We start from the raw sequence: 26786 nt of genomic DNA on the forward strand, positions 1-26786 counted from the left end.
AGAATGAAAGAGGATTTAGCAGTGGGATGAAGTTCGAACACTGAAGGAAATCCTCTGCTTTTTGTCAGCAGGGTCTTGTTGATATTGTAACCCAGATACTCTGCTTTTTCTTGGAACTGAGCTTTATTTTTGTTCTTCCCAATAAGAGAAAGGCACAAGAGATGTCTACAGATGGATTATGAATATTAAATTTATTACAATAACAGTTTACAGTACAAGGCACATACTGATGACTTACAATCAGCTTGCAACACTTGTAACTAAAGAGCTGCATAAATTAATACAGGTGCATGATGTACAACTTGGAGGGAATATGTTCTGTACAGCTAAAACTCTGCTTAGAAGGCAAACATAGTCCTGATTCACCAGTTTCCTAATTTCCTTTTCACTGTGCAGAATGGAGGGCAGGATATGCTCGTGTGATAGAGAGGTTGAAGGTGAGATGAAGAGAGGGAATTTTTCTTTACCTCAAACCACTTCTAATTGCAGTGCAGCCTATTTGGTATCAATAGAGATAGTTTTTGTAGAAAACCAATGTTCGATGTGTGGTTACTATTGAGCTACCTGATAAATATTGGTTACTCTAAATGTTTTCTGATGGATATGTAAAAGGAAGGAAAAAAGTAATTAGTTACCAAAATAAATCATTTTCTCAACATTTCAATCACCCAGCTAAAGATACTAAAGATAATGAGAAAAATTCAAACCTGTGTGCCATGTAACAAAGACCCACTGAGGACTAACCTGCCTTGCAACTTAAGCTTTTATAGAATGAGAACATGGATATATTTTATCTTTATATTATTCAGGAAAAGGAAAGCCTTTTAATGCATTTCTGGAGGTCTTCCTTGCCCCCTGTTCCCCTAAAGTCCTCAGACTGGAAGTGAAAAGAGCTAAGGTCCTAATACCACAAATGATCTTCTGGCCTATCTCCTGTGACTTTGCGTAGCTACATTCCTTCTTATATCTTCAAATATGTTTACAAACTTCATCCTCTGTCAAGTATACCTACTCTGAGTCCCAAGTTCTCATTTTGCAGCTGAGAAATTGAAGCTGAGAGACCTTGTCCTATTTTACTTTGACTGTTGCGGAGCTTCTATCAATGTCAGGGCTTCTCAGCTGACTTCTCACGAACTAGCAAAACACTTCTTGGGAAGTTACTCAGCTTCCCATGCTCAAACCACTCAGAGAAGCAATGCCTTTGTCCATTAGTGTCTCAAAAAAAATACAAATGAAAGATGCATCTTCTGCCATTTCAAATGCTGTGATGAAAGATGAACATCAGTGGTGTTGCACACTAAATAGCAGTGATTCCTGCAATTCTTACCCTGAAAATTATTCCAGTAGAAGTAATGGTCCCAGTTTGTTTGCAGAGGCTGAAAGAGAAACTTTTGGGTTGATGTGGATAAAGTTTGTCTTTAACTCAACCATTTCTGTCCCCTCCTTTTGCCCTTCCTAATAAAAGGCAGCAGACTGACTGTTAAGAGGCTTTCACAAGTGAGTATATGGTAAATGACCAAAAAGTTGTTAAGTTTTGGGTTGTTTGGGGCGGTCAGAGTTGGGGTTTTTGGTTTTGTTGTTTTGGTTTTTGCCTTTGAATAGGCCTAGCATGAAACTATCAAATCTGGCAAGAAATTCCATTTGTAAGTTGTATCTATTTAAAGTACTCATCCCTTTAGGAGGGAAAATACCTAGCATTAGTTGAGCACCAGTCTGAAGAATGGAGAAGCTGGGTGGGGTTTCTCCCACACTTGATACTGGATCCATATGAGCATCTCCTTCACCTTACATTGATGGTTCATACCTATTTTTTCAATTAATGAATTTCCTTAAAAATCAGTAATTTTCAGATTGGTAACTTAACTAAATGGCTTTCCAGCATTAAAAGTATTCCCAGCCTGTTCCTCTTTTCCTCACAGTGAAGTGGAATTAGTTTTCAAATATACTCAAGGGCTAAGCTACAAAACTACTTCTTAGGAGTAACTGCCCAGTAAAACAGATTTATTGTGCGTTTTTCTGGTGGCAATGAAAGAACAGATTCCCTTTTAAAAAGCAGCTTAGCAGTCTGTTGTCTGTAGTTCCACAACAGTCCTTTTCCCTTTCTGTTATGTCCCCGTTGGAAAATGGGCTTGAGACCTAAAGTGAAGTGAGGTCAGGTCAGTAGCTACATCTAAGAGCTTAACTAGCTACAACCTTTCTCCAGGAGGTGTCTGCTCACCTTAGGGAGAAAAACCCTGGTGGAAGTGACGAAAATGTTTTCCAAAGGCAAACACCATCCCTGCTTCTGGTACCACCATCTGATACCACAAGTTCTTTGTACCTGTGTAAACTCTTCCAGCAGGTTTCTTCATGCCTGCTGCTCTGAATGAACATAACCTTGTTAATGTTAGCAGTACATTACCTAAGTAGACCATGAGATACAAAAGAGACTTTTATCCTCTATTTTATTTTAGTTTTCTTATCGTCTGTTGGGGTTTTCTTATTTTTTGCATAAGTGATGCCTGCTTAGGTTTATCTGAACTTGTGTCCTCCAACTGACTTGGCAGCTGCAGTCAGTCTGAGGGGCAGTTACACTAGGAGAGCAGGTGTATGCATATAATATAAAGAGGTTAGCATGTGCATGGAGGTTAATTTGCATATCATGTAATATAAATAGTTCTGATGAGAATCCTGCTGAACACTATTCCTTTAAAAAAAAAATTCTCATCTTCTTCAAGGTGAAAAACAAACGCATTCACTTCAGAATACAAGCTAATAAAGCTTCAAAGCAGGTTTGTGGTAGTTTGTTATCTATACCTTTTCCAGCCAGCCAAAAGGATTATTCCTAAACTTAGTTCTGTGCTAGGAAAGGATAGAAAAAAACACAGGGTCCAGCAAATTTTAGGTGTGAAATTATTTACAAACAAATCAAACCAAACAAAACCCAACCAGCCAGTCAACCAAAAAATCCCACAAAAACCCAAACCCAACCAAACAAAAAATCAAAGCAGAGAAGCAGATCTTTAAAATTCCACTTTCTGGCCTCTTGGTCTGTAGTTTCTTTGGATGCTTTAGGTCTGTCAGGACAATGATTTTGTGACTATCTGGTTATGAAAACAGTACAGTAAGTGCCAGCAACTTGGGTACTTGCCAAGTAAGCCATGATGAGGTTTTGTGGTGTGGGTGGGTCTAAAGAAAAGTGAAGCCTACAACATTACAAAAACTGCTTTGGTAGTATTTGTTGGGCAAGAAACAACTAATAGAAACCTTTACCATCTACAAAATGCAGGAAGTGAAGAGGAGGAGGATGCTACCAAATGTGTGTGCTAATGTCTGAAGAGCTGTGTATAGTGCTGCTCAGGATGGATTCCTCTTCCTCTGTCTACTCCTCTACAAACCTAGGGAATTGACTGTTTGTATTTCTAGTGTATAAAACCCTTTATGGCTATCAGAAATACTCTTGGGGTTTTTCCATGTACTTGAAGCAGTTAGAACCTTAGAAGCAAATACGACATGGCCCAGTACGAACAATCACATTGAGGGAGATACAGGAGCACTGCCACAGGGCACCCTACAGCCAGCCTCACCCAGCCCTGCTTGTCCTACACGCATGGCCCTGTGCCTACACGTAGGGTAGTGCTGTTCTCATGCACACAGACATCCTCATGGTTCCAGAAGGATTTAGCTCTTGGTCAGTCCAGTCTGCTTAGAAGTGCACAGCAGATTTCATTGAGTTGCTTGGATAAGCGTACTGGAGGCACTGTGTTTCCAAATGTCTGTTGTCAGTGACGCAGCCTCCACAGAAAACTCCTGTTTGTTGTCTGCACTGGAAATGTAATTCTGTGGAGAGGGGAGAGGGTGGGGAAAGGTGCTTGTTATGCTCCCCCCTCCTTCCCCCAGAAACCAGGTTAGCTTATACTGCATTCATGCGGATGTCTCCAAAAGGAATTTCTGTAGCTGTTTCTGGAGTAATGCTCTTCAGGATACGCTGTTGGAAAGAAATCAGTATTAGAAATCGATTAATTTTAGAAGTAGTACATAACCATTTGGAAAGAGATTTATAACAAAAATGTGACCTCAGTTTGAGTTACACCCCTTGAACTAATACACAGGAGTGTTTCAGGCCTCTGTTACCATAGAATCATAGAATTGTTTTGGTTGGAAAAGACCTGTAAGATCAAGTCCAACCACTGACCTAACACCACTATGGCAGTTAAACCATCTTGCCAAGTGCCATGTCCACACATTTTTGAACACCTCCAGGGATGGTGACTCCACCATCTCCTTGGACAGCCTGTTCCAATGCCTGACCATTCCTTCTGTGAAGAAATTTTTCCCAACATCCAACCTAAACCTAGCACAATTTCAGGCTGTTTCCTCTCATCCCATCACCTGATACCAGAGAGACATGCTGATATTTCAGCATTATGAAGATTTAAGATGGTACAGAAGTACACAGCATTGTGACTTATAATTTGAATCAAAATTTGCCAGACGTCATATTAATGCTTTAGGACTTTGCAGTTTACTTGGATGCCCTGAGCCAGCTGAGTATATTCTTTCTGAGCTGGTATTTATGTGAACTTAGAAGAAATCCCAAGAATATCGTCACAAGCTGCCACAGATTTATGGCAGGGAAATCTTATTAAGTGTGGGAGAGCAAAAGAAACTTCTTCTTACAGATATCCCCAGGGGAATCAATCTTTCACTGCCTTATTCACATGGTACTGTGTCTTGTGTGGTTTCTAGGAAAAGCCTGCAGTTCACCAGAGCTTAAAAATAGTTCCTTGATTTAATATTTTATATGACTATGTCAGCAATAAGAGCTGGAGAGATTTGTGAATCACTCAGAATGGGTAGAAGACAGTTAGGTATCAGTTGGCTGGGAAGAGACTGGGAAGATGCTCAACTCCTTGAGCATCAGACCTTAGAAAAATATACACATTTCTAGGAATCACCTCCTTCCTAACAGTCAGATAGAAGCAACAGAGCCTTGTGGATACCTCCTTAAGTGTTCCTGGAGTGGTGATCAGCCGATAAACCATGTAGATGGGAATGCAGATGATAGAAGAGGTTCCTATGCAATAACCTACTACTGTGGTCCAGTAGGGATAGCTGTAATCAAAAAGCCGTAGCTCAGGAGGGTTGGAGAGGAAGCTGCAAGTGACAAACTGAAAGAGAAGATAGCAGAGTATGAATACACACGTGCCTTGATGACTCATACTTACTTGAGGGAAATTTGTGCCCCTGCACAGTGTTCAGCTAAAAAACAAATGAGTAGGACTAAAGAAAGATTAAAGATAGGTCAATGCTGGAAAAATCCTAAGTGACAATTAATATGGATTTTAAATACCCAAATCATTAAAAAAACCCCAACTAACAAACCCCAAACCATTCAACCAACAAAGCCCAAATCAAACAACAAGATCCAATCCAACCAACCAACAAATCCCAAACCAAACAACCAATAAACCCTGAACCAACCAACCAACAAACCCCAAACCAATGAAAGAACAAACCCCAAACCACTTTTGGATATCCAGACTTTTCAGGAAGTTTAAAAGAGCTCAGGAGCTTTAGAGTACAGCCCAACCAGTAAATGAAAAGAACTGGGTAAAAAGTCTCCCATGGGCTGCTTATTCCACATGGTGATGTTTCTGACTTAAGGAGCATTAGAGAGAAAATTCAGGAGCACACTTGTATATTTCAAGGATAAAAAGTTGTTAGATGGACAAAATCAGATTGATTGGTACCAGTGTGCAGAGTTTCATCCAGTTACACTTGTATTGAATCTCATAACTGGATTGCAGCTAAATCATCCCTTCAAGAAAGGCATCATCTTCATTTTAAGTCACCCAAAATGGGAAGTGGACAGTTTCCTTTAGCTACTTGTCCCATATTTAATCATGATCAGTGTCAGTTCTGCTTTGTCTGCATTTAACTTGCAGCCTCTGTGGTGTGTTTTGTGCTGTTCTTTATTGCTCTTTCAAATACTGTTAAAATACTTACCTGTGGTAATCACATCAGCTTTTAGCTTTCTCTGTGCTAAGCTGTACAGATTCTATTTCCTTTCCCCACTGTTATTTGCTATTTTCTGTGATATTTTTCCATAGCATTTCAGTTCTTTGGTAGCTTTTACAAACATTAACGCTAGTTTGGCCGTGATACTCTGGCAGTAGTTTGATTCATGCTGTTAGATCATTTTCCTGTGCGTATCTTTTTTGACTGAAAAATCCCTTGGGAAACAACAAATACTTCTGGTTGCGTGTTACAGGAATAATATCTGTGATTGCCCTCTGAAGGATCTCTGACTCCATTTTTTTCCAGAGTATCACCAGGAGATCAAGCTTTCCATGCAGAAATAATATACTACCTTCTGGGCTTTCCTCAGCTGAGTTTCCACAGACAACACAAATAGTTCTGCTCAGTAACCACCTCACTAGAGCTGTATTCCCTCTCTCTTTAGGTTCACAAAGAGAACAGCAGTATAAAAATTATTTGTATTGTCACATTTTTATTTATAGCCTTTTATTCTTTTTTTTTTTTTTTACTAGGGATAATAAAATGAAAATCTGTTACTTTTGCACTGATCATTACAAGTGTTTTGATTTCACCCCATAGGTGTTAAATCTGCATTCTGTGCTTCACAAACTCAATCTTCATCTGCTCTGCTCATGCTGAGGCTACTAACAGGAGCTAATTTTGGATCAGAAAATGAAGACTTATGTTAAAGTGTTATCAATAATACTGCCAAGGCAAACACCAGGACAGTATTTACAGTTCTGAATTACAGATTTATAAAGGTTGCAATTAACTGCTGTGTATTTGAAGTGGAATACTCTAAAGCTGTCTGTCAGCAGCTGCTCTGACAGCATATTTACTTATCTTGGTTTTCCTCCACAGACTCTGTGTTTCATCAACAGCATCTTCTATTGCTTCATTTTGCTGAAGTAAATACAAAGCAACAAAATAAAGTAGCTTTGTTCAGCAGAGGGAAGGAAAGGAGTTACTCAGAACCCAGCCTTACTTAGCCTGCTCATGTACAAAAATCCTTAAAAGAGTGATTTAGGTAACAAGACCTTGCATCATTGAATTGGATTTTTGGTTTACCAAAAATTGTTACTAATTAAGCTTCTGGAAGTCCAAGTAGCTGCATTGTTCAGTTGTGCTTTTTTGTGTGTGTGCTGGAAAGAAAAATCTAGAAATGCAAACTCACCAGAAGGAAGATGGGACTGATTGCTACCCAGCAAACTCGCCAGTACCAGCCTGGGGTAAAGCCCAGCATCTCCTTCACATCGTTGCAAAACTGGGTGATGCCTGTGGAGACAAGTGGGAGGAGACTGGTGACAGCAGATAAAAGGTTTTCATAGATTCATAGAATAGTTTGGGTTGGAAAGGACCTTAAAGATCATCTAGTTCCAGTCCCCTGCCATGAGCAGGGACACCTTCCACTAGACCAGGTTGCTCAAAGCCTCATCCGACTTGGTCTTGAACACCTACAAGGAGTTGGCATCCATGACCTCTCTGAGCAACCTGTTCCACTGTTTTGTCACTCTCTCTGTAAAGAATTTCATCCTAATCTCCAGTCTAAATCTGCCCTCCTCAAGCTTCTATCCATTCCCTCTTGTCCTATCACTACAAGCTCTTGTAAAAGTGCCTTCCTGGCTTTCTTGTAGCCCCCTTCATGTACTGGAAGGCTGCTCTAATGCCCCCAACTAAGAATCATCATGAAAGACTGTTCCAGGACTGTTGTTCCTGTAACTCTTAACCATATTATTCTGAATTCTAGCTCTTGCTAATTCAAGATGTCACTGTGCTTGTGGCAGGGAGCAATTACTGACAATTCTCACAGATTTGGTAATCAGATTTGTAAAAAGGGTTGGTGAACTTTTTGTGAAGACATCAGTAATCTTGTCTGCAGAAAGAGAGGAAATCCTACACTGCAGAAGCTCAGCCTGGGCTAGCATTGTTTGTCACTGTGGCAGTGGACCTACCGTAGAACCAGGCCACAGCCACCGCTTCCAGAAACACGACGGTTAGGACTGCCGGACCCGTGGCGTACTCTTCAAACAGCTTCACCACGTATGCACCTCCCTAGAAATGACATTCATAGATTCATTAAATGGTTTGGGTTGGAAAAGACCATCTAGATCTAATCCACTCTGCCATGGGCAAGGGACACCTTCCACTAGACCAGATTGCTCAACACCTCATCCAACCTGGCCTTGAAGCTCCAGGGAGGGAGCATCTGCAACCTCCCTGGGCAACCTGTTCCAGTGTCTCACTACCCTCACTGTAAAGAATTTCTTCCTAATCTTCAGTCTAAACCTGCTCTCCTCAACTTCAATCCATTGCCTCTCATTCTATGACTACAAGCCCTTGTAAAAAGTCCCTCCCCAGCTTTCCTGTAGGCCCCTTTCAGGTACTGGAGATCATCGTATCAGTGAACCAAAGTTCTCCTGATGGAAATCCTGTGGTACTGCTGTTCATTGTTGCCTTTGTCTGGAGCAGAGCACACACAGATGGGCAATTTAGACACTTCTGTTGCTCCGTGACTGTTCCTGCCACAAATCCTTCAGTGTGCTGCTGATCAGCTCTCTCCCTGTGGACACCAGTGGGGCTGCCATGCAGAAAAGCTAACACTGAACCTGCTGGCAGGTCTTAACTGGATTTTAATGTCAAAAGAATTTTGGTGGGGGGTTGATGGAATGGCTTTTTGCATAACTTTTGTGGTGGCATCTTCTTACTTCAACCTGAGTCATAGTTACTGAACAGGAAATAAACAAGGTGTGACCTTGCTCTCTTTCTATTTGGGATCTAGAGTCATGGAGGAGGAGAGCATTGTGTCTTGGAGAGGACCTGTGTCTCCTTTTACAGCAAATGCTTTGAATGAGAAGGAAGTTGCACATAAGTGAGGAAATGAAGTGAAAAGTCAAAGGAAAGCCATGTGTTATTCTTTCCTTGTCTCTTTTGATCATTATACTCATTATTCCAAGTGTTGCTTGCTATGAAAATGAAAACCCACAAGCCCCACAAAATCTTTTTGGTGGGACTGCTCCTGATTTCTGGCCTGATTTGATGAGGAAGATCCAGGAAATTAATTGCTTGAAATTTCTGGGGAACAGCAACAGTCAATCACAGCATTTTCTAGCAGATTTTTTTTTTTTTAATTAATTCAGAGTACATTTCAAATATTATAAAAACTAAATGCGTGATTCTTAAGAATTTAAGCATGGAGCTTTTGAGAACCAGAAGGAAACCACATACAATATGTGGAAGGTTGTTTGCACACTGATGCAGCAGCTGGAGCAGTGGCTGTGTCATTTTTGAGGTGTAGCACATTTGAGTGTTGCTGGATTGCAATGGGATCCTTTCACAACATATTTCCTAGTGAGAGATTCTGTTCACGTCTGCTCCAAATATAGATTTCTAATGCATAAAGACATCAGGCTGAGGATTTAATCTGATTTCTTGACGCTCTCTTCAGAAGAGGCTACCCTCTCCAAGATGTCATTTGCAGGAAACTGTCATTAGGGAAGGCTGAGGTGTGGGTAAAATACTTACAAATGTCAAAGTTGCTAACGACCCCAAAAAGCAAACGATGATCAGACCAAGGACAAACAATTCCCTGCGTTTGCTCCAGACATGTGGGAATTCATCCAGTACTCCAGTAATCACTCCCTCTAGTCCTGCAAACTGAAAAGCATGGAAAAATCAGTAGAAAATAGAGGACAGCTTTAGGTCCTTTAAAGTATGTTTCAGTGCCTAAAGGAGCTTTAAAGCCTCGAACCACTGATGCTTTATTTTGCCTGGGGAGTTGGTGTTACTGTTGTTTACAGTCTTTGGAACTTTTAAACTCTTTTAAGGTGGAGATTTGGGCTTCCCGTATCTGAAGGAAGCCCCTCTCACCCTGAGGAAGTGCTGCATTACAAGCAATGGGATGCCAGGAAGTGGTAGGTGGCTCAGTAGAACCAAAATTGTGAAATCAGATGAGTTTAGCTTTCCTGGAAGGAGCTGGTTCTTAATCTGTAGAAGCAGGGTCACATGGCAAGTTTTTAGAACATCACCCTTTTTGCAGTGCTGTTGAGGAGGTCACCTCCAGTTCCCACCTTTTAAAATCCAATTAGTGTGAGGAAAAAAATATCCAGATTTTAATAATTGCTTTGTAAGTTTAGAAGTACAAGAGAGGAGGAGCCTGGAAGGCTTCATTCAACCAGAAATTTATGAATCAAATGTTTTTGGTTGAATTTCCAACTCTGTTACCAATTGTCACAGTATGACACTGATCAATTATTTACTTTTATTTAGGTCTTTTTAGGGCAAAACTAGAATCATAGTTGCTGTCTTCCAGAAGGCACATGGAGATGCCAATCCTGCTTTAAACCCTTTAGTGACAGTGCAGTATCTGTAATTGTGTTTCCACTGATGTGTGCAGGGGTGAGGTCATACACCACGTATCTGAGAGGGCCACTGTCTCCCATACTGTCTACTCACCGTGCTGTCTAATCCCAGCGTGAGTAACATCAGGAAAAAGATGATGGCAAAGAAAGTGGAAGCAGGCATGTTTGCAATGGCCTCAGCATAAGTAATGAAGAGAAGGCTGGGTCCTGATACCAGAACAGAGAATTGGGGATAACTGTTAGGGCAGTACTGCTGTGAGGAGGTTTCCATGCACCATGCTGTCTTCCAGAGGGAAGCTTCTCCCCCCAGGCTGTTTGTCTGTGAAGCTGCATGCAGTGTGGCTTCTAGGTACTGTCTGTATGGAATAATTCTTTAGCTGTACTGTATAACAGTGCCCTTATCATAAAGCAAGTCAAGACCCTGGCTTATAAACTACATGGCTTGCACAGTTTGGGCTGTTCTCAACCCAGAAGCTAACCAACCAATGTATTCTGTCTTAGAAGCAGTTTGAGAGCTGTGTACAAAAAGGAAAGCCTACCAGTGTCTTTGGCAACCTCGGAGACATCTTCATTCCTCATCTCAGCCATGTATCCCAGCACAGTGAAAATGACAAATCCAGACACAAAACTAGTCATGCAGTTCACAGTACTGGTGACCAGAGCATCTCTGCAACAGAAGACTTAACTCATATCAGGGAATAAGCATCTGCTACAAAGGGAAGTTTCCTGCCAGATGGGGGTGAGTTAATGATCTGGATGGATTCTAGAAAAACTAGGGGAATGCAGTTAAAAAAGCAACCACAAAACACAGCAAAAAAAAAAAAAAACCCAAGCAGTGGATTTGCAAGAAAGAAACAAAACCAAACCATGACTCCGTGACTACTTTTATCTTCAGAGGGATGCTGTAACAATAGTCTGACACTGGATTGAATGCTGGATGTACAGTGGTGTTTTTAAAAAGGGGGATTACTATGGAAATATTAAAGAATTGAGAATTTATTTGACAAGTTATAAATAGTTTGTTTTTTTTTTTTAAGGTAACAAGGAAACAACTATAAATTGCCTTTCAGCTCAAGACTCTGAAGTCATTGCCTAATTGACTCTTTAGGTGAAATCATTGTATGTGATTGTTTGGCAGGGGTTTAGTCTGGTTTGTTGTGGCAGCTTTCTACATCTTAGACTCCTTGCTGTAACTGGTAGAAATGATCTCCTTTTAGGGTGAGCACACAGTGGAGAAATGTTTTAGGTTGCAGATTCTTTCAATAAGGGCTTTTGTTTGATTTGTTTGTACCTGGGTCTGACAATTCGGTGCCTTTCACCAGCACTGTGTTTCTTTTTTTGTAAACACCCACAGGCAGATTTTATTAACTCAATTTTACTTATAGAATAAGGAAGAACTCACTGGTAGCAGTTGTTACGGAATTTGTTGTAGCTGGCATAAGCCAGTAAGACCCCAAAACCTGGTCCAAGAGAGAAAAAAATCTGAGCTGCTGCAGCCACCCAAACCTGAAAAATATTGAAGATGAAGAAAAAATGACATGAAACAGATTGAATGAGTTTGGCACCTTCAGAATATCCCTTAGGCCTACAAAACATGTTCCAGTGTCTGCCTACACCCTAGTTCTGCTGCAACAAATATTTTCTTAGGAAAGCTTGTTGAAATACAAATATTTATTGTAGATCTGTGAGAGTTGTAAACATCCAGGATAATGTTAGTGCCTGTGCAGTGCTTATTGTATCTCTATACACTGTTGGAAGTTTCACTTGTGACAGTATCTTAAGGTAAATTCACAATGAGCTGCCTGTAATCAGTTTAACACAGTTTTTGCAATATATAGAGAACTTTCTGTCCATGGTTTTGCAATGGTTTTGGCTTATCTTCCTCCAGACTCTGCACTGTGGAATAGCCCTGTGTCTGGATGTGTCCCCTCCAGGCTAAGCAGCAGGCGATCACTCTCCAGATTTTTCCTAGATTTACAGAAATACATTTGGCAGTGTGGATGCAGGTCTAGTCCTTAGCACTCAATTCAGCTTTGACAGATGCAAGTGTGATGATCTCATCATGAAAAGCCTGCTGTACTTGAAAAGTGACCACAGCCTTAATGAGTTGTGTTCCTAAGTGCAATACCAGTTCTCATTCTGAAGGGGAAAGTCCTCACTCATTTTTCCTCCTTTGACTGAAACACGGAGTTCATTACAACTCATTTCTAATATTCTCTTCCATCATGTGAAGCCATCCTGCATCATCCACAGACAGAGCTCTGCCATCGTCCAGCACACAGATCACAATCTGCTGTCCTCACTTCAGGTACACCCTATGCAATGTCAGTGCCCTTTATTGCTTTTGCAGAAGATGTGGTCCCTTATTGGAGATGCTGCTTTATCAGAGGCTGGTGTCTTTTCATTTCCTCTTCATTCAGACCTCTCTATATCAGCTGGGCAGCAGCAGACTTGCAAACATTAGAATTTTTTATCTTGGTATTTGTAGTATTTATTGCTTTGGGGTTCTTCCATCACCTTCCTCATCAGACACTTTCATAGGTAGTGAAGCAAGTGCAGCCTTGAGCCTGCTGGACTACTTATCATCCACAGAGCTCAGAGCTGAACAGACATTGGAATGCCTGAGCTTTGCTGGTTAGCTCAGTCTTGTCCTCATTCCTCCTTCCTTTTCAAATCAAGGTGGTGTGTGCAGGCCTGACTGATTTATTCCTTCTCCATATGCACTTACATGCATTACTGAGCCATGTTTGAGTTGGTGGCTACAGAGAATCTCCTTGGGCTTCTCTGCCAATGCTTGTCACAGGACAAAGATCTGAAGTTTCAACTCTGGTGACCTGCACTATTTAAACTCAGGCAACTGTGGACACCTGGCCTGTAACAAGCCTGTAACAATCTCATCACAGCCAATAAAACTGCAGCTGCACCAGTTGTTAGGGCTTAGTAAATTTAGTTTGCTCAGTGTGCCTGTCAAAGGTAAAAGGTTTTGTTGCAGTGCAGCAGCAACCAGAGCTTCTTGCTCAATGTCAGGCTGGTCACTATTTCACTAGTGAAAGCTTCTTTGGCCACTTGTTTTCTTTCTAATCACATCACTAATTCTGTGCAAGCACTGCATGGGAACCCTGCTATTAATTCAAGCTAAACTGATAGTGAACTCTAAGAAAATTCCTCATAGTTCTGGAAAGAACAGCATGGCTGTTTAAACAAGAGCATAGAGTCAGGCTTTCAAGTCCATGCTAAGACATCAGATTAATCATGCTCTCTGCTGAAAATTGATGTTGAAGTATACACATGCTGAGAGGCTAAATGCAAATCTCTACCCTTTTCAAATGTTTTTTTTTTACCTCAGTGGCCAGGAGTTTCTGCCAGTCAGGTTTCAGGTAGTAGAGGACACCCCTCCAAGCTCCAGGCAAAGTTGCACCTCTCACTAGGAGGATAAGTAGTATGATGTAAGGGAATGTGGCAGTCACCCATACCACCTGTGAGGGAAAACAGGGTAGAAAGTTAACAGCTGATACTGAGTTATTCTCATTATAATTCTTAGCATTTCTAATATCTTCCTGGGAGCGTCTCAGAAGATCTGGAGACAGGCAGCTTGCACACTTTCTCTTGGCAGGGTTGTTCTTGTCCAGAGAACAGTGGCATAGCTGACTGCATTGGAGATCAGTAGCAGCCACTCTGCAGTAAGTGCTCCCCAAAGACACCAGCCTGTAATCCCTGTCATGAGGACCATCAAAGATAATTCTGTATAAGTTAATTGGTTCATTTAGAACTGATCCTAGACTATAGTGTACCAAGTTGATTTGCCTTGCTTTTTTTCATTCACCTTGCCAGATGTTTTGACCCCTTTCCAGATGCTGAAGTATACAATGGTGAAGATTAACAAGAGGCAGAGAGTCAGTTGCCAGCTAATTCCCCCCAGGTCATCCAGCCCGTTGGACCTGTGCACTTGTAGCACTTGGCGGCTGAAAGAGGAAAGCAGAACACAGTGCAGATATACTTTTAACAACTGCTGATGCTAAGCATGCTTTGAACAGTCCCACACTGTGGTCTGAGCAGTACAAACAGTCCTGAGGCTTTCCCTTATAGGCACAGGCTGAGAGGGTTGGGGTTGTTCAGCCTGGAGAAGAGAAGGCTCTAGGGAGACCAAATAGCAGCATTCCAGTACCTGAAGGGCCTACAGGAGAGCTGGGGAGGGACTTTTTACAAGGGCTTGTAGTAATAGGATGAGGAGCAAAGGAGTGAAGCTTGAGGAGGGCAGATTTAGACTGGAGATTATAAAGAAATTCTTTACAGTGAGGGTAGTTAGACACTGCAACTGGTTGCCCAGGGAGGTTGTAGATGCTCCCTCCCTGGCGGTGTTCAGCACTAGGCTGGATGAGGCCTTGAGCAACCTGTTCTAGTGGAAGGTGTCTCTGCCCATGACAGAGGGGTTGGAACTGGATGATCTTGAAAGTCCCTTCCAACCCAAACCATTCAGAGTCATGACATTTTGGATTTATGTGTTGTTTTTTTTTTTAATAAATGTTTGATATGAATGTTACACCACCGATGATAAACGATGGCAGCTCACAGTGGTTGGGAACCTCTGATGCAAGCCACCATGTACCCTGCCACACACCCTAAGCTGACTTACACCTACAAGTATTCAGTTATTGAACCACTCAGGAAAGGGCACCAGGACTGCACAGCCCAGCTCCCCCTCCAAAGCCAAGGTTGCTCCGTGTTGCACCGTTCTGTCTGCTTTTACTGTCCTCACTTACATGCACTTACGTATAAAATTCTTCTGCAGGAGAGATGGAGTGCAGGGACCAGCTGACATTGTCCTTGCTGAAGTAGTTAGTGCAGTTGCCTGTGTTCCAAGAGTTTGTGCAGCTAGTCCATGGCAGCTCCGCCGTGAAGGAGGATACGAGGTAGTAAAAGGCCCAAGCCATAATGGTGTTGTAGTAGGAAGCTACATAAAGATCTATTATACAGATGGCAAAGCCAATTCCTAGTAAGGCAGGAAATAGTTGCATTAAGTGAGCGTAAGTTTTAGGCCAATTAAAAAAAAAAAAAAAAAGAGGAAGGAATTGATTATCACATCAACCACAGTTAGCCTAAGGCAGCTCTGCAAGAGGTCTGTGTACCCCCTCAGGTGTTTACAACACTGGAATTTCTTACAGCTTTAGAAACACTCAGGCTGAGATTCCAACAAAGCATCTTTCATCAAGACAGAGCATGCTTATAAAGGTTTTTTTAAATATGTATATATATCTGTTCTTAATTTCCTGAAATTTGGAAGTCAGTCAATAAAAAAGACAAGACCAGAGCTCCAACCCTGGGAGCAAGACTGAAGGAGCACAGAGAAACAGCAAATTTTACTCTAGAAAACTCTGTGGTAGGGTAGCAACTGGCAGCCCAAGCTGAGGATGAGCAATCATTTCTTTGTAATAGAAAGAGCAGCTCTTTATTCTTTCCTGGGTTTAATTTTACCTTGGATTCAGGAATGTTGCACTTTATTAATTACATATTTTGCTTCTTTTTTTTTTTTTTAATATATATATTTTTGGAGCTTGGCTCAGAGAAAGTGGTCTGGCCTCTCTCTAATCAATTTGGGAGTTGCATGGCATGCATGTGTATGAGTGTACACACACACCTCTGCAGGTGCACATGGTTTTGTGAAAGCTTTCTTTGTGCAGAACAAGCCTGACTTTGTTTGAAGAGATTTTCTTTTTTTTTTTTTTTTCAGAAATTTCACCTTTATAGAAAAAAAAATGCTCCAGTTATTCAGAAAGTTCCTAGTAGTTCTCCATCTCCCCTCTTTACCTTTGAATATAGGACATATTTTCCTCCAAATTGAAATACAGCCATTCCTGTGGTACTGTCCTAGTGCTAGCTCCATATAGAAGAGAGGAATCCCTCCAAAGATGGCCATAATTGTGTAAGGAATGAGGAATGCTCCTGCAAGAGAGAAAGCAGACGGTTGTAACACTTCACAGGGCTTCTAACAGCAGCACTCATAAACAACAGTTCCTTTTGTACCACAGGCAGAAGCATATCCCCTCCCAGGCCCATGTGCCACACTGAATTACCATGGGGTTGTTCCTAAGTAACTACTTAGCAGTGTGACTAAGAAGCAGCACTCAGGCCAAACTTGTCACATATCTGTACAGGTATGCCTAGGATTCACCCAGGCTGTACTGGCTCCAGCTGTGAGATGGGCTGCAGAGAAAAGAATTTCTTCAGTAAAATGCCTTCGTTACATCAGGGAGACAAAAGTCCTTCCCTACCTGAGAGGAGGATGGAGTGAGGCTGGTGGTGGTCTCTTCTCCCAAGTCATTAGCAGTAGGATGAGAGAAAATGGGTTTAAGTTGTACCAGGGGAAGTTTAGACTGGATGCTAGGGAAAATTTCTTTACTGGAAGAGTGGTCAGGCATTGGAAGAGGCTGCCCAGGGAGGTAATGGAGTTGCCAGCCCTGGAGGTATTTGAGAATTGTGTAAATGTGGCACTTCAGGATATAGTGTAATGGTCGTGGTAGTTGGGTTACAGTTGGACTTGATGATCTTAAAGGTCTTTTCTAACCTTAATGATTCCATGTTTCTAACATCTCTTTGAAATGATTACTATTTTGGCTGGTAAGTCAGTGAGTCTAGGACCCAGCATTCCTGATGAGTTCATAGAATCATGGAATGGTTTAGGCTGGAAAGAACCTTAGAGATCATCTAGTTCCAAATCCCTTGCTGTGAACAGGGACACCTTCCACTAGGCCAGGTTGCTCAAGGCCTCATCCAACCTGTCCTTGAACACATGTTGGTCTCTACATGTTGGCTCATCTGATTTTTAAATACTCCTTGGGACACAGATTGAGTTTTTTTCTCTTGGGAGATAGTTCTGCACTGAACTGGAGTTCAGCTATTAGTTGTACTACTATTTTACATCTTGCTAAATAGGTTTTTTTTTTTTTCCATTTTAATGTGTCTACTTATCCTATCCCAGTATTTAGGGTTTCCAGTCTACTTGGAAAGTCATTTTCCCTTGGTTCTTATGATATTGAAATAAGGCACTAAGTCACATTTCTAAGCAAGGAATTTCACCACTGGGGGACAGAAATAGTCACTGACCTCCTCCATTTTGATAGCAGATATAAGGAAATCTCCAGACATTTCCCAGATCCACTGCATAGCCAATGACAGAGAGCAGAAAGTCAATTTTTTTGCTCCAGGTCTCTCTGTCTTCTAGCTCCATCAGCTGCTGCTGGCCTTCTGCTCCACAGGTGGTGGAAGTGGTGGTTGTAGTGGTGGTTGTGGCTGCTGGGGCAGTGCACTGGGCATCTTCCACCTCTCCCATTCCATTGCAGGGAACAGAGCTCTGCCCCCCTGAATAACCATTTGAGATCTGAGCTGCCTCCCCTTTATCTCCCTGGCTGGGATGGACTTTATTGCCATCCTCCACTAGCCGCAGGGCAGACTTAGGGTTCCTGGCCAGAAGTCTGTTCTCTTTACAGTCTTCTTCATTACAGTCTGAGACATCTCTCTTGGAAGTCAGTGGCTCAGTCTCATTGCTAGTTGCCTTTTTTTCCATTTTTTTGCCAAAATGTGTTCTGATCACTTGCAGATGGACAGCAGCACAGACTTCCCTTCTGGCTTGTCTTCCCACACTCTTATTCCCAGTGTATTCCCAACACTTTTAGAATTCTTCTTCCACATTTGAAGCCATCAGAGTGAAGGTACAAACACCATCTAAAAAATGACAAATAGTTAAAAAACCCGTTACAGGGCTTACTGATGCTGGTAACTTTAAGTTACACCTGGCAGATTCTGTGATTAAAATACTTTGGGAAGTAATTAACCAATTAACCATCTCAGCGTGCAGTGTGAACCATTTAGCAGATGATCCGTTTGGAATTGGGTTTAGGGAAAGGAAAAGGAAAGGGAAAAGGAAAAGGAGAAGGAAAAAGGAAAAGGAGAAGAAAAAAGGAAAAGGAAAGTAAGGAATCATCTTCTACAGCAGAAGTCAGTGCACCTGGATGACCTCTCAGGGAGATTTACTGGGCTATGCATTGTTGGACAACTCACAGTCAGAGTCCTGCTGGACCTTCTGGTCCCATGTTCTCCCCCTGAATACTGGTTTTACACTCACGGAGGTTGTGGAGCTCCCACTTTGCAAAAATGAGGACAGAGTTTAGTGAGGCTGGTGATTTCTTAAGTTCATTCTGTGATTTCTACTGGCAATTTCTAGATTCACCCAGTATGAAGGTAAAAGAATGAATTTAAGCACGTATGGGATAACAGTGGATATACAAATTACATTTCATGATCACCTTTCTTCAGAAATCCCACAGTAGCTGCTGTGGTTGCCTGCAGGCCTAGAAAGCTTGAAAAAAAAAGAGTTTAGAAAACTATTTAAATCTCAGTGGTTTTGCATCAACTGACTTTTGAGGCTCAGTCAACACCACCAACAAGAAAAAAAAAAACAACAAACAGATCAGGAAACTCCAATTTGATTGTTTTGAGTAATAATCAACATAGAATCATAGAATTACTTAGGCTGGAAAATACCTTTACCATGGGTTTAAAGGACAAAGATTGTCCCCAGTTTCATTTACCTCCTTGGGGAAATAAAGGCACCTTTCATTCTGTTTGCATCTGCTAGTGCTGTGGTTTCAGTTGGTGGCCACTGCTCCAGTGCTGCTGTCCTCTGCCAACAAAAACACAGGCAATGGGGAATCCCTGGCTTTACCTGCCCTCCCTGTATGTGCTAGAGCTGTAATCCAGGGAAAAGAAACCATCCCCAAATAAAAAGAAACTATAAAACACTTAACTTTTCCTTCAGAACAAAAAGAACAGAAAAAGAACTCAGATTCAGTGGCACAGGGTTTATTTGCAGCCCATTTGTTCAGGTAATGTCAATGCTCAGCTGCTTTTACTCAAGAAAATCTCCAAAGAGGAGCTGATTCTCTGTGCTGTAAATTCCCTGGGGCCATAACCTTGCTTTATTAGCTAGAAAAATGTTACACAATCTACATGATGCTACCACAGATGATATTACTATAATTACCTCGAATTTTTTTTCCTTTCCAAAGCGTTTTACCACAGTAAACATCCCTGTCACATCCTAGCAGAAGAACAAAGCATTATTTCACCTTTAACTGGTGGGAAAAACTAAAACAGAGAGGGGATGTTATTAGCTCATTGCTAGGAACTGCTCATTGATAGAAATTGCTCATTGCCAGAAATTGCTCGTTGCCAGAACTATTAAAACCCAAGGTTTATTTTTCCCCCCAGCTTTCAGCCTTGTGCAAAGACAGTTTGTTAAATCCTCCCCTAAACATTTATGTTAAGTCCTTTCCTAAGCATTTGTCAGCACATGCAGAAAGAGAAGGAAAGTTATCAAGCTGCAGAGCAAACAGGAGGATGTTCTGGAGATAAAAGTCACTGAAAGGTGTTGTTTATAACTTTCAGAAATCTCTAGTTCTTGAGGCTTACATTCTGGCTTTTCCCAGGCAATGTCTTTTTCATCATATAGCAAGCAATGCATCAGTAATGCTGAATTCTTACAAGAGCAGTACTTTGCTACCAGTAGTTAATCATCCACAAAGACTGCAACATCTTCAGAGTTCCAGAGAAAAAGGCTATGATAAAGAACAGCAGTTTCTGCTTTACCTGCAGGACTATAAAACCTGAATGTCTTTGGAGTCCGAAACCTTCCAAATGTCCCAAAAGAGTTTATGTAGGTGGAAACAGCCCTGCCAGCAGTGCTGGCAACACAAAGATCCTAGGAAAGGCCACAGCCAATCCTCCCTTTGCATTGAGTATGTTAAATATAAGGTAGCAATATAGAAAAGTAACCTGAGCCCTTCTGGACTTTACACCTCTTACTCACACATGGGAAAGCAGTAAAGGATGTTGATTTAGCTGCATTATCTCATGAGAATGATTTTTCCATGTCTGAGACAAGCTCTCACTCTAGCTTCGTTTCTGCACATGGAGGCTTCTTGGCACTTTCTTTACTGAGAGGAGGTTGTTGAATGCTTGGTTGATTTCCTGGGTCTGTAATGATCAGGGTAGTTGTTTTACCTAGATCTAAGCTGCTCCTGGTCTTCTGCAGACCACAGGAAAGAAGTATCACATTATTTGAAATGTTTTTTGTAGAATTATCAGTAGTCTGAGCCTTGGATCTGGAAAATGGTGTGTGAACTTTCAGGGGCTTCAGCTGGAATTTGAACTATTCCTCTCTGAAAGAGAATTACAGCTTGTCAGCTTCCCTGGGAAATCTCTGGTGTGAGGGACTCTCCAGCTAGCAGTGGTGTTAACAGTGGCATAGTTGGCACATGAAAACAGAACAGTTACAGAACGCTATAGAAAACTGTGGGAGAATGTACCTTCCCCCCTTCTTCCAACAGTTCAACAACAAAAAATATCTGAAGGACTTGTAACTGCTACAAAGAGTCTAAACAGCTGCAGAACTAGAGCTCTGGGCGTTGAGAAGTATGCTTGGAGCACTGGGGAAGTATCCAGGGGACAATTACACTAGTGAAGGGTTTTGCTCACCTCAGGCTCCACTTCACCTCTGTGCACTGATCTCTCAGTAGCTGCAGGTGCTAGAATGGTGATAGTGATAGAGAATGATGTAAAGAATGGCAGTTCAATAGCTATTTTCAATTGGAGGTGTTGCAAAGGTTGCTTTTCCGTAAATACACATCAGCTTCTTATCACCAACATAATCAGCTACAGAAGAAAAAGGGGGGAAAAAAGAAAGAGAACTGCTTTCATTCAGTTTTGGTCTCTGCTTCAGAGATGTGACTTGGCTCCTTGAGAGTCTGTAAGCATCTGTGCCTTATTCATAGATTCACAGAACGGTTTGGGTTGAAAGGGATCTTAAAGAGCATCTAGTTCCAACCTCCCTGCCATGGGCAGGGACACCCTCCTCTAGACCTGGTTGCTCAAGGCCTCATCCATGTGCTGGTCTTTCAGCTCAGCTGTGGAAATTGGATGGCAATACTTTAGAAGTTAAAGAAATACTTTTATTAAAGTAAAAATTGTTATGTGCAAGGAAAAAAAAAACTTAGCACACAAAACAGGGAGTTTTCAGCTACCCACAAAAGGAATTTAAAATGCCTTCCTCTCTTTGGTGTATACCTGAACAGAGATTACCCTAGAGGGCAGTTTTCATCCTGGTAGTTCTTGTGCTGTCCAGGAGCACAGGAAAGGTGCCACGCTGCCAGCCCTGTAAATGGCATGTAAATGGCACTCCTTAGGCAAAGAGTGGCAAAAGAGGAGCAAGCCCCAGCTCTGCTCCAGAGAAGTGCCCTGTAACAGCAGTGTGTCCTCCACAGTTATTCCCTGCTTTGCTTGTTTGCAGAAAACACCAGGATGGATAATTGAAGGCATGTTGTTTCCACAAGCTTGGCTGAAGCAGTTCACATCAGCCAAATATTAATTAAATTGTCATTTTTTGGTTACTTCCACACAGAGCTAAACCTGAACCAGCGCTGCAGAGGTAAAAGCCCTTTATGTCCCTTGATGCAGAAAAGCAACCCCTTTGTCTCTATCACAGCCCTCAAGGAGCATCCCTGTCCTGGGGTCTGGTTCCTTCTCCCTTGTTTATTTCTTGAGGCACGCAGTGACCTCTCGTGGCACTGTGGGAATCCCTTTCCTGTCATGCTCTGCCATGGAGCAACGCAAATCTTTCCAGCACTTTGAAACAAAATTATTTTCCTGATCTCTGTATTATTTTAAAGGAGAAAATTGACTTTTAATGTATGTAGGAGATTAAAACAATTTGGTCGAGGTGCAGCAAATTCCAGATGCTTCAAGGGAAGCAAATCTTAGTGCCTGGAGTCACCTGGAGAAGACTTTATCTGAGGTGGGGCAGCACTGACTTCCTGAATTCCTCAGCACAGGGCTGGTTCAGCCTCACTGTGCACGACTACAGAAGTCATTACTCATCTCCAAGTGATCAAACACATTTGAACTTGCACAGTTGCAGAAAGTGCATATTTTGCATGTATTTCACTTCATACAAATTATGTTATTTTTTTTTCTTGTGCTAATTTCATAACCCAGTGCTTGCTGAATACCAGCCACTCACTGGGCTACAGCTGCACCCCTGGAGCAAAACTCACATTACCACTGTCACACTGCTCCCCCAGCTGCCTTACTCCTGCCCATTTACATGCCAGCACTTGCAAGGAAATCTTGAACTCTAAGCCAAAAGGTAAGCTTACAGTGTTGGCAAGTAGAATCAAGCATGAAGATTCTGTTAACTTGACCCGAATCTCACTTTTGTCATGAAGGGTTGAAGACTGTTTAAGTTATGCAGCTGCTTCACTGTGTGTTGCACCTTGCAATAAGGATGGAGCTCACCCTGGCAGTTGCATGTAAATGGCAAATTACTTCTAACTAGAGAATCAAGCAAGAAGTTTGTATGACCAGATAGAAATCACATATCCCACACAGAAAAGGCTGTGGTGTTGTCTGAAGGTTCTGTTCTTGCCTCAGAGTCACAACATCAACCATGACCCTCTGACAGACACATACCTGCGTGTTCCCAGGTACTGGACTGGCAAATACAGCAGTAAACATTTCTGCTTTTCACTCCTAACTCCTCACACAGTCATAGTCTGTCTTTTTGCACAGGAGAGCAGGTATGTGACCTGGATGACAGCAAGAACCTCATGAAGATTAGGTTGTGGAGCCTTCTTCTCTAGAGATTTTCAAAACCCACCTGGACACATTCCTGTGTGACCTGCCCTAAGTGGTCCTGACTGCAGGGTACTTGGACTTGATGGTCTCCAAAAGTCCCTTCCAGCCCCTAGCATTCTATGATTCTGTGATTCTGTTATTCCTCTTGACCACTACTACTAGAAAAGGCAAGCTGAGAGCAACAGGCATTTGCTCCTGTACCTTCATAGGTGTGGAGATGACAGAAAACCTTCTGACATAAGCCCAGGACAACATGAGCTGGATTTTGCCCAAAGGGCAGTCTTTGGGCTATTGCTGTATGTGTGAGGTGAAGGAGTACAGAGCTTTGTGATTTTTCCTCTGATTCTGCACAGGCCAGGAGTGACCCTTTAATCAAAGTTCTTATGGGGTAGCTCAGATGCTGCCATACTGTGAGGAGCTACTAGAAAATGAAACTTCCAGACAACTGCAAGTAGACTGCACAAGATTACGAGAGGTTGTAGCTGCTGTTTGTCATACACAAGTCAAGAAATCCATGCCTTTTGCTTTTGACTGTGCTCACACATAGTGAATATAATGAGAAAAAAAAAAAAAAGAGTACCTAGAATATCCTCTTCTGTTAGCTGGAGCACCTCTCCTTATGGTGACAGGCTGAGAGAGTTGGGTCTACTCAATCTGGAGAGGCAAAGGCTTGGCTGAGACCTTATTGTGGCCTTCCAGTATCTGAAGGGGGCTTACAAGAAAGCTGGAGGGACTTTTTAGGCTGTCAGGTAGTGATAGGACTGGGGGCAATGGAACAAAACTAGAAGTGGGTAGATTGGATGTTAGGAAGAAGTTCTTCACCATGAGGGTGGTGAGACACTGGAACTGAATGCCCAGAGAGATGGTAGAAGCCTCATCCCTGGAGGTTTTTATGGCCAGGCTGGATGTGGCTCTGGGCAACCTGATCTAGTGTGAGGTGTCCCTTTCCCATGGTAGGGAGGCTGGAACTAGATGGTCCTTGAGGTCCCTTCCAACCCTGACAATTCTATGATTCTTTTATTTTTGTTTTAGCTGAACTTCTCTAGTCTAATTTAAGAGAATTAAAATTGACTTTTGATAAAGAGTGATCAAAACCTACTGAAATGAATAGGTCCAGTGAATTATTTTCATACACAGCAGGTCTGATCCCAGTGACAGTGATTTTAAATGCAACTGGACTGGGTGCTTCTGCACATTGCTGTCATATGTGAGTATTCTGTAAGAAATTTGCAGTATGTAGATGAAAAAATGGATCCTGTAGATGAATATTTGCATTTTTCCAAGGGCTCCCTGGCATTCTTACTAAAACAAAGTAGAACTGTACTCAACAAGTAGTCCCACTGAGACAATGGCCCTCCTGGGAGAATAAAAGGCTACTTAATAGAGAATGGCTTAAGGAGTGAGCTCTCTCCAGTTAACTCCTGTATTCCCAGATAAAGCTAAATATAGGTTAGATGTGAAAACAGTGCTTCTGAAAGTAATAGGGAAGAAATATAAACCTGTTCTGTGAGTTTTATGTCATAATCTTGTCCATGTTTCGGTCTGAAATTAAAAAGTCAGCAGGCAAGAGAGATTTTACCCTTAAAAAGTGGTTTAGAAGACAAACACTGAGTTGTAGTGGGAATGCTGCCCAACCCATGACAGTCATTTTAAGAACAGGGAGGGGGGAAGGAAATGCATTTTGTCTCCAGAGTGTTCATAAGTAGTGCAAGGAAACAGATAAGGTTAGAAGGAATGATACATTTTTGTAGTCTTCCTCACATTCTTTATATAAACTTGAGGGGAGAGTCATTACACAGCAAACATCTCCAAATAAACAGAGCTCTGCTCCTTAAGGTGCCTCTGCACAGGCAAATGGGCAGGCACGGGTGGGGTTTGGAGTAAAAGACCTGTTGGCAGTCAAAGACTGGCTCCCCATCCGTGCCAGCATGCATGGACTTGTGTGTGTCTGTCATGTTTTTACCTAAAGAAAGCAAAGAAATGGTCAACATCATTTCCAGATGATGTTTCTTTGAAGGAGACTTGTTAATAGCTGTCTCCAAATTGCAGCCTCTTTATTCAGGCTCCAAGTTCTACTTAAGTTCTTTATTGAAACACTTATCCCATAGATGGACTTCATTAGGTTGTGTAAATTCTCTAAGGTACAGATGGCCAGATCACCAGAGCTGCCAACATACAGTTTTGGAAGAGGATTAAACCATCAGTGTCAGAAAAGAGCAGGCTCCAGAGGGAACATTTCTTTCGGCTCTGTACACTGTTCTTAAGGAAAACCCAAGGTTTAGATTTCCGTGGAGGACAGCAAAAAAGAGCTTAAATGCACTGCCCATTTCCAGGGGTGGGAGTAATTTAGGGGGGTTATTAAATTCTGCTTTGGGGGTAGTTTTTCTTAACCTGCATAACCATTTGAAATTCATCACACTGTTCAACTGGAAAATGGCCCCACAGCAGTCTTTTTCTATATGCCAAGTTTACAAAGCACTCTCCAAGAAAATGATGGTAAATTCACTTCTCAAAAGCACCAGAAGATGAAGGCTAAGCATAGGAGACCTTCCCTGGTAAAAAGCCTGGCAGCTAACAACCACACTTAAAAAATTCCACAACCTTTCCAAGAACCCAAATCCATTGGGTGCAGGATCCTCTTCTCCCCAGGCTTTCTTAACACATCCAAACACATTTTCCATGACTTATTATATTCAGTTTCTTGCCCTCAATTCTCACTTAAGCTTCCACAGTACACAGCAAACTAACCCAGCAAGCCAGCTGGGTTTCAGCTTTAAACATGATTGACTTTAGCTGTAACATACAACATACTCATTTATTACCTATAATAAATCTGACCCTTTGAGTCAGATAATTTACTGTGCTGGAACAGTTCACCTCTTAAAATACAACTTAATATGGTTAATAAAGCTGACTTTACCCTTTTAGAATAAATAATAGTTTGCACTGATTTTAATTTGTATTTCCTTCAGATTCTGCCTTTATTTTTCCTTATGGTTTAATGCTTTCTCTTTTTTGGAGGGGGTAAATTTCCAATAAATTTTACCTCATAATGCAATTATGTGGACTGCCAAAAGTCTAATTTCAGATTGTCACAACATGTTCTGCTACAGGCATTTGATTCCCAACACTTGTAATTGCTGGACAAGTGCCTGAACAAGTCAGAGGAGAGAGTGGAACATCAGAAAAACAAGAAAAAAACGTTAAAAGTTTACAAAATCAAATCAAACTTTCAGCAAAAATCAATGCATCTTTCCCCCCCCCCGCCTCCCCCAAAGCTCTGGTAGCTGTCCATTTTCCCAGTGGTTTAGAAATTACTGCAAGAGCTTAAAAGTTAATTTAAAATGCAATAAAACATATGATATATACTTTAGGCTGGCATTAGTGGTTCAGATTTTATAACTGAAGTTGAAGAAGGCAACAAAGAGTGAAAGCTAAGAAAGCTCCAGTGTCTGCTGGCTTCAGCAGGTAGGCTCTGCAGACAGCTGTCTAGGAGCCTGCCTAAATTTCACCAAGGACTTTAGACAGCAGCCTGTGAAAAACAAGATTATAAAGTACCTGTCCTTCGGGTGGCTTTGAAGAGCTTTCCTTGGAGTTATCCAAGCTGGAGAAACCTTCACCCACATTTACTTCAGAGTCTCGGGAACTCAGCCTGTGGGCAACTCAGCATCTTGGAGAGGTTTTTGTACACCAGTCCCCCTCACATGGTCTGATTTCCAGATA

The 26786-nt window shown here is 41.8% G+C and overlaps 1 protein-coding gene across 1 annotated transcript; it reads right to left on the reverse strand.

Moving 5' to 3' along the window:
* Nucleotides 1–276: 276 nt before the first annotated feature.
* SLC6A4 (solute carrier family 6 member 4) lies at nt 277–26786 on the reverse strand. Its single transcript, XM_054394117.1, has 14 exons — nt 26622–26786; nt 17481–18098; nt 16185–16319; nt 15150–15369; nt 14203–14341; nt 13721–13855; nt 11782–11885; nt 10919–11046; nt 10474–10586; nt 9544–9675; nt 7974–8073; nt 7196–7296; nt 4983–5150; nt 277–3967 (listed from the first exon to the last, which is right to left on the reverse strand). The coding sequence occupies exons 2-14, from the start codon at nt 17938–17940 to the stop codon at nt 3893–3895; spliced, it is 2010 nt and encodes a 669-aa protein (XP_054250092.1). The 5' UTR covers nt 17941–18098; nt 26622–26786; the 3' UTR covers nt 277–3892.

Source organism: Indicator indicator, chromosome 30 (assembly GCF_027791375.1).
Source record: "Indicator indicator isolate 239-I01 chromosome 30, UM_Iind_1.1, whole genome shotgun sequence".
Taxonomy (NCBI): domain Eukaryota; kingdom Metazoa; phylum Chordata; class Aves; order Piciformes; family Indicatoridae; genus Indicator; species Indicator indicator.